The 13,253-nt window shown below is 47.3% G+C and overlaps 1 protein-coding gene across 2 annotated transcripts in view; it reads right to left on the reverse strand.

The window, feature by feature from the left end:
• Nucleotides 1-1,244: 1,244 nt before the first annotated feature.
• Nucleotides 1,245-13,253, reverse strand: part of mxi1 (max interactor 1, dimerization protein) — a 29,136-nt gene continuing 17,127 nt past the window's right edge. For both annotated transcript variants that reach the window (XM_068726523.1, XM_068726524.1), the window contains exons 4-6: nucleotides 7,318-7,432; nucleotides 5,903-6,101; nucleotides 1,245-5,453 (exon numbers count right to left, since the gene is read on the reverse strand). In XM_068726523.1, the coding sequence (XP_068582624.1) occupies nucleotides 5,290-5,453; nucleotides 5,903-6,101; nucleotides 7,318-7,432 (478 nt within the window). In that variant the 3' untranslated portion in view covers nucleotides 1,245-5,289. The remainder of the gene's footprint in view (nucleotides 5,454-5,902; nucleotides 6,102-7,317; nucleotides 7,433-13,253) is intronic.

Raw genomic sequence — 13,253 nt, forward strand, 5'->3', positions numbered from 1 at the left:
TTTCTGTTTCGAGATGAGCCTCTGTCTGTCAGGGACAGCTGATGTGGAGATGTAATCCAAATTTAGGATTATGTGCGGTTACAGTGAGCCACAGTGAGTTACAGTGAGTGCTCTATGACGCTGTGGGATCAACATCTTCATTATCACTGCGTTACTCGCCGCCGTGAATCAACGGTGGTTTTCTGTACAACTTGGGAGGTCAGAGCCTCTTAACCCTTTTTTTTTTTTTCACAAGCTGTGATCACTTGAGAGGAATATTACATGTGGTGGATGCTCATGTGGTTCGTTAAAGAGAAGAGAGGAAAAAAAACCTGTTAAGTCTCCCCACAAGACTGCTTTGATCACACAGACATCTTGTGATCTACAGATTCGTGGCTCGTGCAGATTGCTGGAGGTAGACTAACAGGCAGTATCCTGACTCACGTGACACTGACAACAGAGAGCAGTCGCTGTTGACCCGTCACAATAAGAGGGGTTTCTCTAATAAGAAGTGATAACAGCTGTGAACTTTGACAGCACAGAATATAGATAATAACGAGAAACACGTTTTCCAGTTAAAGAGTTCGCATTTCAAATACATGTTCTGATTGTGGTTCACTATGTGACCCCCTCCTCACAGGTTGCATTTGTCCATAAGCTGTGAGCATGTTCAACCGGAGTCAGTATTTCCTCTCATGTTGTAAATTATAGGAAGAATGATATCTGGTATTTCAGAAGAAAAACAAAAGTATCAGAGAAAGCCTAAATATGGGATGAAGGTTTATTTTTCCTTCCTCATAATCATCTCGCAATCCACTGGAAGCGGCCCTGACCTCAATGCTGGGAAACACCATTTGTATTAAGTTTTTGACATTGCATAATAAGGGGAATAAAATAAAAACACATGTTACGTATCTCTGGTGAGTGAGATACGTTTGGATGATAGAAGGCGGCTAATAGAATCACCACCTCGTTGTCGTTTGCCTCCGCTAACCTTTTAAGGTTGCAGTTTATCTCCATGTCTGTCCAAAATGTCACCACTTCATATTTTTCCCCTGTTAAGACATGTGGGTGAAATTGTCATAATTAGCATATGAATGATTTGAGTTATGGCCACAGAGACCTTTGTCCATTGAATTCCTCCAGGCATAAAAAAAAATCTGAAACTGCAAGTCATTTTTTTAATACGGCATGTTTTGCAGCGTGAATCGTCGCTTTACGGTACAGTCAGCAATGGAAACACATTGAAGAGGCCGGTTGAGTCATTCAGGTTTGAAAATCTTGGTGTTTTTTTATTTGAAGTATTGCATCCTCAACGTACACAGCTAGAATCATCATCATCATCATCATCATCATCATCATCATCATCATCATCATCAGACTGCATGTTTTACAAAGGATGGCCACAGGTTCAGAACAACAGGACGACTCTTCCCTACGGGGGGGGGGGGGGGGGGGGGCTGCTCGTTTGGTTCACCTCGTGGTCACCGTTTCGCTCAACGCCAAGACGCCAGAATGGAGTGTGGTTTACAAAAAAAAGACACTGCAGCTTCTGAGCCAAGCTGCGAAACCGGAACTCAACGCTCCTGGAGAGATAACCTGAACCAAGAGTCGAGACACGCATGTCTACACCTAACCTTAAACACGGGGATGGGGGGTGGGGGGGTGGGGGGGGGGGGGGCGGGGTAGTACAGACGTAGCTTTGTGATCAACCAGCTTATGAAGATATGCTATTGTTTGGAATCTACAGCATTGCCTGGATACATTTTGTCTTTTCATTCCAAACACTGTGCAGAAAGTCTGATGTTTACCGAAGCAGCAGGTGGGAATCGGCCCAACCGAGATCAGTGCGGACTAGTCGTGGACCAGGTGCCTCTCTGAAGCTCAGCCTCAGCACTCACACACACACACACACACACACACACACACACACACACACACACACACACACACACTGTACGCTCACATAAGAGAGAGGACGGACCTGGCTTCAGTCAAATCACTTCTTGGAGTTGGATTTATCCCATCTGGGAATACAAGATCAGATTAGCTTGCCACATGAGACGATACAATGAGTGCCAGACAGTTCTCACACACTTCAGTGATAAACAACACTATCAGAATTGTCCCAATGCAGTAAAAATATATTGTACTCTGAGCAGGTTAAAACACCACTGGGATGCGATTCCGGTCGGCACACGGAGTGGAATTCATTTGTCATCAAAACACACGGGACCTTTTTTTTTTTTTTTCTTTTTTTTTTTCTCTTCCTGCCAGCAGTGCAGGTTCATAAAACCAACATATGAAGACGAAAACAAAAAGAGTTGAAGGTTAATAACTTAAACAGGGGAAGCATACATGTAAACTGTCCCTCACAGAGAGAGAGAGAGAGGGAGAGAGAGAGAGAGAGAGAGAGACATAAAGAGAGAGGACACTGAGGTGTTCTGAGGTGGTTTTGGCATTTTTTTTCCTTTTTTTCCTCATATAATCAAAGCACCAGAAGCGGTGACTGTCTGATTCAGTGCCAAGTCCAACAACCTCAACATAGCTCCGCTAAGAGCTTCCATGTCAAACTCTACACCTTATTGACGTCCTTTAGAGGAACCAAAGGATTTTGTTCTTTTTTTTTTTGTGTGTTTCTTATTTCTTTAAATCCTCAGTCGGAGGCATTGAATTGTAAATGTAAGACACATTTTGTCAACTAGAACACAAGTCTAATAGAGACTACAATCCTCCTAACAGAGGAAAGTGGAGTTTTAGACCCCTGTTATTGTGTAGCAGCTGGCTCAATAGGTGCCAGTAAAGTTCTTCGAGTAGCGATAAGTCTTGTGCAGAGATGACCCCCGTTCAAGAACGGACCCAAACACAACCCGGCCAACACACAAACAAGATGGCGAATGTTTCCCCTCGCTTCGGGAAGGCTGGGTACGGAAGCCATTTTGTTTATCCGGTTGTTTTTCGGTCGGCGTTTACGATAACAGGCATAGCGTGTTGTTGCTGGGGGTGGGGGTGGGGGGGGTGGGGGGGGGGGGGAGTCGACTCCGGACAAGGCTGGCGACTCTGAACAGGCGAGGCTCAGCACTAAGAGCAGCTTAGGGGCCCAATTACATTTCAAGTGTCCATTGAATAAAACATCAGAAAAACAAAGAAAACAAAATGGCTACATTTGTTATTCTCTCCCCACCCCAAAAAAAAACAATTGACAAAAAAAAAAAAAAAGCCATAAAATATACAATTCTTAAAATAAGGAATGAGGAATATATAAGAGTAAAATAAGACAGAAACAAAATAAGTTAACTTCTTTTTCCCCATTGCTTGTGTTCTTTGAGGGATTGAGAAATAAATATTTAAAAGGGAGGTGTTGTATTTTTTTTTTTTTCTTTTTCTTTCACATACATGTGAGATCCATGAGAGAGAAAGACAGTGAGAATAAAATAAAATACAGAGAACTGTGGCTGAAGTGCAAGTCTTAATGCCAGTGGAGTTGGGATGGCGAACATTGACATCATGCAACCCGTTTTCTTCTCCCCACACTTTCCTCCACACATCACCTCACCACCAGTGGAATGCCATACCCAGTTTATGAATATAATAAACAAGAGAGAAAAGAGTCAAATAAATAAAAAGAGTGCCACACAATCTCCATCACAAGTCATACTGGGTCGATTTCTTTAGCAACTGGATGGGAAGTTGCTCTGTCAGTTTTTTTTTTAAATCACTTCATAGAGTAACTTTTCTTTTCCAACAGGATGAGTAACTTACACAAGTTTCCACCTGCAAACTGAACAGACTAAGAGCGTCTATTCCCCATCCACCGCCACTCTGAAGAGGATCAAATATTTCCAAAACTGGAATTTAAAACGCACAATAAACACAGGTCAAACAGCAACAGAGGCAATAGTTCTATCCATAAAGTTATTTAAAAAAAAAAAAAAATCCTTTTTAAAGGTTTAATTCATTAAGCTATGTACAAAACAAAAAAAAAAAGAAAAAATAAATTTGCTTTTTGGACGGTCACACAGTCTTTTAGGGGAGAAGAGAAAAAAAAGAAGAAAAAAAAGGGGGCGGGTGTTCAAACTGACGAGACAGAAAGGACTTCAAGAGTTATTGCTTGTTACTGCTGGAAAGAGGATGGACATCTATTCCAAAGTTTGTTGTTGTTGTTTGGACTTTTTTTTTTTTTGTTGTTGTGCCGTTTCTATGGACAGCTCTAAAGTAGGCAAGTGCAGGATAGCTTGTCGTAGCTGCTTGTCGAGGGGGAGGGAAACCAAAAACAAAAACACACAAGTTACAATTTCTACTCTCTGAATAATGCACCGAGCGCCCGCATTCGACAGGAATGTTGTTTGTTTGCTTGTTTTTCCCCTCGGTTGTTTTCCTCCACGCTCGGTTGGAAACAATCGGCGTTTGGCTTTAAAAGCTCAGTGGTGGTGGATCTGATCCCCCCCCCCCCCCACCGTCGGGGGGCCCGTTCCACAATAGCACCATTATGAGTGTCCGAGCGTCTGCGTTGTCGAAGCAGAGGTAATGAAAAAACAATAAGACGAGGACTGAATTCAGGACTCGAGGGACGTCTGTCAGGGCCGAGCTGTGTTGATGTAGCAAAGTTCACCCACGGTGTTGATTGTAGTCCAGATTAGATGTGCTCCTGTTTATCCAGACCCAACACCGGAGAGTTAATAAGGTTTACACAGGACGAGCTCCTCACACACTCACACACTCACACACTCACACACTCACACACTCACACACACACACCACAGGGGAGAGAACCGAACAGAATTATTTCAATATCATATGAATTTAAGTGCATTTTGGATCAAATTAGGGGTTACGTATGGTCACAAAAATGTCAGACATACGACGGTTTGAGGAAATATAAGAAGTAAAACTATTCATTTCAATTGCGTGGGTTTTAAAAATCAAGATTTTTTTGTTGTTTTTTTTTTTCCATGTCAACCAAGTCTCCGATCTCCCCTTTTTAAAAGAAGATGAGAATCAATTGGCAGTTTCCCACCGCGGTGTTTGTTTGGGTCCCTGCTGTCGGTGTTGGTCGGGGGGGGGGGGGGCTCAACGTTCAGAAGTGAGGAGAAGCTCTCAGTGGAGCTCCTCCATCGGTGGGTTCAGCAGCGCAGGAGGAGAGGAGGGGAACTAAAGGCTAGGAGCTGGAGGAGGAGGAGGAGGAGGGTGTGTGTAGCATTGGCTGGATGGACGAACTGGATGGGAGGGGCGGGCAAGGTTTAGCAGGGAGGAGGTGTTGGTGTTGGTGGTGGAGGAGGTGTTGGTGGTGGTGGTGGTGGTGCGGGGGCTTTAGGAGGAGAAGGCAAGTTTGACACTGCAGGAGGAGTAGCCCTCGTCGCTGCCCATGCTCTGCAGGCTGCTGTGGTCGTCCAGGTCGCTGGTGCTGGCTGTGCTCACACTGTCCAGCTCTCCATGGGAGAACTCCGTGCTTTCCACATCCACCTCGATCTCCTCTGCAGCCGAGGACGGAGAGAGAGAGAGAGAGAGAGAGAGAGAGAGAGAGAGAGAGAGAGAGAGAGAGAGAGAGAGAGAGAGAGAGAGAGAACTCGTTAGTGGGAAACACATCGATGCCAGGAGAATGCGGTTGATGGTAGTCCCTGTAGATAAATATGTATCTAATAAACATTCAGCTTCACTTGACTGGACCAGGTCAGAGGGACAAAAAACTAATGAAGGCTTTCATTTGCATGTTTGTTACTTAGACTAACCCAAGTTTACTCTCAGGAAGCATTTGCATTTCAACCCTCTTTCCAGGAATAGTGTCTTGATTGTTTTCAGCTCCACCTCACTTCACATCCGGCCCCCAGAGGAGACTCGGAGGGTCAAAATGAGCCCCCAGAGCAGGTGGAGGGTTCTGATGGCTAAATTAACAACCAGTTGCAGAGACTGCGGCCCAACTCACCTTGGTCAGAGTCGGAGCGCTCGGAGCAGAGGGTGGAGCCCACGCTGTCCATGCGTATCCTCTCTCCCTCCCCAGGGCCGCTCTGGGCTGCAGCACCGCTGCCTCCCCTCAGCAGCTCCAGCTGGCGGTGGAGGTGCCTCTGCTCCCGCTCCAGAGACTCCAGCTGGTACTGGCTCTTCCTGTCCGCCTCTTCAAGTTTCTGGTCAGGAGAAAGACAAAAAATGGTGAACTATATGAAACATTGGACCGCCTGGGTGAGTCGAGAACGTACAGATTAAGCGTGCAAGAGGAGGGGATAGCCGGATATAAAAAAAGGCGAAGAAGGAAAGCTGGAAGAACAACTATAAGAGATAGATGTTGTTTGTCTGTCAGAATACAAAGGCAGCACGAAAATAAACAAACGCCGTCTGTTTTAGAATCCAGCCGCTGAACCATTTGGTTCCCTTGGACTTTTCCCCCTCCGCCAGCTCCGATACCCCTAAACGATTCCCCCCCCCCCTCACCTGCCTCGGTTTCCACCTCGCGGCGCCTCTTGTTTTTACGCCTCGCGATGCGAGCGAGGGGACAGATTACAGCACCGCGCGTCGGGCTTCTAACCTCGTAGGCTTACGTCACCGTTTCGCCCGAGCGTGACCAGCGTGACTCCCGCGGCGACGCATCAAAAACAATAGAGGCCGTCAAGAAGAGATGGAGAGACTCAAGCTGACAGCAGCAGAAGTGCTCAGTGGTGACGGCAGTAGTGAGGGGGGGAGGGGGGGGGGGGGGGCTCACAACAACAACAACAATACCCGGCTTTATGCCTCCCCTCTCCGTTACACACGGCGGGCGTTTTCCCCGTGCAGAATGCTCCGTCACATGCCTGGCGTTTAAGCGGATGGGAGAGCATGAAGCGTGATGTCGTAGCGCGTTACATGCTCGGCTCGGGCAGCAGTGACCAGCTGATTACTAGGTCACACTTCAACTCCGGGTTTGTTTGCAGAAGCCCAGTTTTGACGCTGAGGGAAATGTAGGATATCCGCACATCAACGGCACGCTGTTGTCTAAACATTAGGGCGGAATTATTCACGGACGTGCTCTAGTTCTTCCCCTCATTGGGTGTTTGTATTGTAATCTATTACACAACAGCTAGTCAGTGAAGGCCGAACGCGGCAGTAGGTCGTCGAATCTGGCTCACAGCAAAGGTCAGAACAAATCCGAGCAGGGAGTCATTTTTATATTCATGGTAAACGCATGTTAGAGCATTTCTATCAACATATCATGATGTTGACTTGTCATTTGAGCAGTAAATTGTGATCTGGTTACTATCTGGATACTTCATGCGTCACATTCTGATGTCTCAAGGGTCAAACGCATTTCATTGCCGTTTTGCTCGCTTCGTTTTCTTCGTCATGTTCACGAGTCTTCGGCGCCTTTACCTTTATGTGTGCTTTGGCTTTGTTGAGCAGGCCCAGGGTGGTGTGGCGGTTGCAGTCGGGTCCCAGGGGTATGAGGGCCTTCAACCTCTCCAGACACAGCCGCAGGTGAGCTCGTCTGCAAAGAGAGAAGCAGAAACGAAATGATTAGAAATGGTTGACAAATCAAAAAGGTCCGGAGGTTCTTAAAAAGGGAAAGTTCAACCTAAACACTGTTTAAACCCCGGCTTACAGCATCTGAGGGTTTTAAAAAGATCAGCACCTAAATACAAGCGACATCCTGTCATCCTGGGATGCAGGCTCATTAAGACACATTGTATTCTTACTTTGTGACAATCCACCAGCTGCAGACCCGGCTCATGTTTTGTAAATCCCCGGCTTATAGTTCACGCAGCACTGCAGGTTGCTATGATTCACGTGTCGTGTAAGCCTCGGGACGATACATTATCCGCCGCTGGTATTTCTTGCGCCCAGCTTTAGTTACCCTTCTCGTCTACATTACAAAACAAGTTTTAGCTGAGAGTGTGTGTGCGCGTGCGTGTGTGTGTGTGGGAGGGCAGCGAGGAAAGGTGTATAATGGCATTTCCCGGACCCCGCGTCAGCTTGTACGCTCCATCATCCTGACAGTCCCTTAGCCCGTGACTGCAGACAGGCCCGGGGTACTATCTATCCCGCTAATGGCTCCCGAGTTGAGAGGTAAAGGGTGATAATTGTGGTTATAACACAATCAGCGCTCCATTAGCAGGGGGCTGCCCTTTTAGCTAACCAGAAGGAGGAAAAGAGGAGAGACATTAACGAGTCGGTGGACTCAGTGGAGCCGTCCGGGACCTCTGTGGGAGGGGAGGGGGGGGGGGGGGGGCAAAGGAGACAAGCCCAGGGGACCAGAGCAGGAATTCACTGCACTGATTATGCCGGGCTAGACATGCTCTCTGCTATGCTCTACCGCTTTAACACTGGGGGAGACATGTGAGCACTGGATGGAGTATATCTGCCTGTGTGTGCATGTGTGTGTGTGTGTGTGTGTGTGTGTGTGTGTGTGAGAGAAGGAGAGGTTCAGCTAAGCATGGACGGCGGTGATAAGAACACGAGAGGAGAGCAACCTTTACACCGGTAGAGTGTGTGCTTAAACTACATGAATAAGACAAGTGTCTGGGTAGCGAAAGAGGAGTCCCAGAACACACACACACACACACACACACACACACACACACACACACACACACACACACACACACACACACACACACACACACACAGCCGGGGAGGTTTGTAATGATGATGGGTCCGGCTCAGATCATCTGTCTGTGTAATCAGTTCTGTTCACGGGAGAGAGAGAGAGAGAGAGAGAGAGAGAGAGAGAGAGAGAGAGAGAGAGAGAGAGAGCAGAGTCCACCTTTTTCGCTCTTTATCTGTGAAATATCTATCTGCGTTTGTCTCGTACGAACCCCGAACACACAACACTGTAGCGATGCATATTACTTGAATATCGTCGGAAAAAAAAAACGAGGCGTTCCATCTGCAATTTGCCACGCTCGCCGTGAGAACCATTTACGGCTTAAGTAGGCCATGTACGGGGGAAACGTGTTTCAGCGCTGCTGATAGGCCAATAAATGATTTATTGTGCCGCTGTAGCCGAAGAGCTGACACAAATGTAATTTCACGTTACGTGCAAGAACAAACGCACACACACACACACACACACACACACACACACACACACACACACACACACACAGACACACTTGCTACAAGAACGTACCCGTTTGATAATCCCTGAACGAGCGTACCGTGTGAACACTGTAAGGACATACTGTTCGTTCTTACTTTTTTTCCCCTTAGTCACAAATTCAAAAAATGTTTCCACACACATGGGACGGGTGGGCAGGGGGAGGGAGGGGGGGGAGGGAGGGGGTGTCTGATAAAGAACGAGGGCTGCGGAGGGCAGAGCGGAACACACCGGTCTTGTACGGACGTGTGTGTGTCTACAGGCGCCGCGCTAACAGACGCCAGACGCGAGGAGGCCACCATCTCCTCCTCCACTCCCATCGACGTTATTAAAACAACCATCTCACCTCAGATAACCCTTCCAACTTCCAACCGCTCCTGTCCTCCTTCCAACCCTCCTCCCCCCCCCCCCCCCCCCCCCCCCCGACCCAAAACTGACAGGATGATGGGGGCACGCTGACCGCAGTGTCAGCACACATCTAGGCCCCCCAAAAAACACCCCCATTACGGTTCCCAGCGCTAAAGACAACACCCGCGTGATGACGAGGAGGAGTCTTCTTGAAAGTTCAGCTAACTTTCTGTACGGCGTGATCTCCTCTTACAGCAAAACAGCATGCCGCACTCAAACGCCCTCCCCTGTGCCTCTCGTTGGTAGACGGACAGGAGAGTGCGTCTACGTGACATTCTGTCCTAATCTCCGGGAGCACGGTGTGCTCTGCTGCGGAGCGCTCCGATAACTACAAGGAGCTCCGGGAAAAAGAAAGAAGACAAGAGGAGGAGGTGGTGACGGAGGAACAGTGCGTGACTGTGAGAGAGACAGGGAGTACCACACTTTAGGCTGCCTGGTACTTAGTTAAACAACAATTATTTACTAGTATTTCTGAACTCATTCTGGTACAAAAAAAAAAAAAAAAAAAAGCATTATGTCCTCAGAGCAACTAAAGATAATGGATGCGACTGGTTTATCTGCACCACCAGCACTATCTCGAGCTGTCTCAGTTAAGGGTCAAAGGTCATGAGCTACTAGCTACCGGCGATGCCCCCGAGACAGGGTTCCCAATCCCCTTTTAAAAAGGCGTGTTTATCGCGCGGACCCCGCAGCCGAAGAGCTTTAAGCCACTCGCGGCTTACGATACGAGCGGCGGCTTGTGACCATTAATACCTGCGTGCCTCTGCCCCTTCCCCGTAGCCAAGTAAACACCGCAACGAGTCCCGGGGCTTAGAAAAGACCGGAGCTCGTTACATAAACAAGCAGCCGATAAAGCTAACGGAAAAGGGGGGGGGGGGGGGGGGGGGGGGCTGCTGCTGCTGTTAATGAGGCATCGCTTTTCATCGTGGTAAGCTGCTCTCCGGAGACAAGCGCTCACTAGCTGGAGCATCTTTAAGAGCTAAGAGCAGGCCTGATGCTGTACTACTGGTGAGCTATGTTCAGCTTCATTGTAAAAGATTTTTTTTTTTTTTTAAAATCATCGCTGCAATGATTATAAATCTATATCAAAAGCCAGAACCGCAATGAATGAACCCTACAACCCGGCCGGGTGGAAAGATCAACAAAGTGACAAAGGCGTACGTCAACGGAACATATATTAAAATGTCCCTCTAATGCAGACTAACAGCGGTGAAGGCCCCTTTGTATTGCCAGTGTGGAGTGAATGGCACAGCGAGCCGTAGGTCGCCTGAACGGGGAGCTCTTCATCTGCGGCGGATTACACAACACGTGGCCGGTCGCTACCGGGACCTGTGCTCCAAACTGTCACGCACAGCAGGGATATCAAATCCCTCGCTGACAACAAGACAACAGAAAAAGCCTCGGCTTTTTTTTTTTTTTTTTTTTCTTCCTGGTATTCAGCTGTGGGAGATTCCTGGGATTGCAAGCGAATATAATAGCATGTTTCATGTTTTTTTTTTACCTCAGCAAACGGCCTCTTTTGAAAACCCACGCTCTCCCTCTGGGAGTGAGGCAGTGAGCTTCGGTGGACTACAGTCTCAACACAGATCGCCTGATAATGTAACTGGCTATTCAAAAGGAAACCACATCTGAAGCTGCTGCTGATCTCCCTCCAGTTCACGAGAGTTACCTGGAAACGTAAATGTGTGCAGCTGTATAATAAGAGTTTTTCGTTCTCACTTGTAAAATGAAGATTTAGTCGATTTACTTCAATAGCTCCGCTAAACAAACAAGTCCCAATTAATGGAGGCTTGGCTTCGTTATTTTTTTAAATAATACATTTCCAGCAAGAACAGATCAAGGCAAAAAAAAGCCCTCTGCAGATTTATTATCCTGCTACACACCCATCAGAATTAAAGTATGCAAAATCCTAGAGGCACCACCTGCAGGCTCACCGCAGACACAGCCGGCCTTCTGAGACAATGGGGCGCTTCCACTCCTACCAGTGTGTTTCTTTCAAGCTTAAGTGTGTGTGTGTGTGTGTGTGTGTGTGTCTTCCTGTGTGTGGGCCCCAGATGGGTACGCAGGCAGGCAGCTCTGCCTTTTGGCTTTGACATGTGAGCGAGCAGCCAGCGGGCCCCGGGTCACTGCACCACACCTCTCCTCCTCGTCCTCTCTCCTCTCTTCCTCTCTCCTCTCTCCTCCCTCCTCCCTCCTCCCCGTGAATCACGTGCGGGCCTTGCCCCTTTTTCTCCCAAATCCACCTTTCTTCCCTTCGCTTCAATTCAGTCGAAATCAAAAACGCAGAGCGCTGCCTCATAACATTATCGGTAAAATCCGTCGTCGTTTCTGCGCGGCTTTCTCCTCTCCCTGTAGCCGTTTCAGAAGCAGAGGCCTCTTTAAAAAAAAAAAAAAAAGGAGCACTTTGAAGCTGTTGGTATATATGGGAGAGCTGCCCACCACAGCTCTTACAGAACACCCACGCACATCATATGTACGTCTCTCGTCGGCGCTCAACCTCCCTCGTCCTTGAATCCTATCGCACAGAAATACACAGAGTGCATGTGCCTTTGGATGGGCACTGAAGGGCACACACACACAACTCTGTGTACACACACACACACACACACACACACACACACTCTCTGATATCCGATATCTCTGTAATGAAAAACCAGTGTCGGACAAATAGCCCCTTTAGATTTTTGTCAGCGTGACGTGAAACACGTGGAACGGCAGCGACAAGCTCTGTGATTCCGTCAAAGATGACAAGATGCAGTCGGCGCCGTGTGGTGCTGAAAGTATCCCAGCGACTCTCCGGAGGGATGACGCAAGAGAGGAGCGTGAGAGCATTGTCAACAGTTCAGAGACAGTGTGAAGAAAAAAAAGAAAAAAAAACTCCACCGAAAATGTGCAAACGTATCTCTCAAACCGAGCCGCGTGGTTTCAGTCCATTTTTTTTTTCAGGCAAATTTGGCAAATATATATTTATCGGCCTCAAAGTCCTCAAGTTAGCTCTGATGCTAACGGCGTCTAATCTTCCGGCGTCTTCCCTTTTTCATACGGCACACGTCATCTAAATGTTGTTTTTGTTTTAAAGCCGTGCTATTTTTGAAAAGGTAATACTTTAGACTTAATTACTTGAGACATCATTTGACTTGCTCAGGAGCATCCTGTTACTTTAATTACATTACTCGTCGGCCGCGTAGGCAACTAGGGAGCAATCCAGACAATTACGCTCCGTGTAATATTTTACCAACACAAAGTCGCAGCCTCTCTTGATTATGTTGCGCTGTGCGCCGCACAGCCAGAAATGTGTGCAAATGTGGTGCCTGGCGGGCAGCGAGTAAAGAGGAAATGCATATTCATGCGAGTGTTCTTTGTGTGTATTTAAAATAAATGGAAATAAAAGAACACCTGGGCCTGAAGAGCGGCACAGACGGAATTGTATTTATTATTCTTTTTTTTGTTCTTCTTTTCATGAAGCAAAAGCAGCTGAAAACAAGAGTCTCTGCATCTTTTTTTTCTCCCCCATTTGATGTCCTCTGGAACCAACGCCGTTAGTGGAAGCGCGAGCGATGGAGGAAAAAAAAAAAAAAAGGAAATATGGCTGCCCTAGATTCCAAACTTGTGAATACATAAATAATGGATAACTTCTCAGGCCATCCAAGATGTCTGACATAATTACTGGATGTGTTCTTAAAAGGGGAGAGTCAGATTTCCAGCCCAGATATCAGTCAATACACGTCTCTTTAGCAAATCCAAATCACACACACACACACACACACACACACACACACACACACACACACACACACACACACAC

This window comes from Cebidichthys violaceus, unplaced genomic scaffold (assembly GCF_023349555.1).
Source record: "Cebidichthys violaceus isolate CVI_PGR_0920_01 unplaced genomic scaffold, fCebVio1.0.p SCAF_4, whole genome shotgun sequence".
Lineage (NCBI taxonomy): Eukaryota > Metazoa > Chordata > Actinopteri > Perciformes > Stichaeidae > Cebidichthys > Cebidichthys violaceus.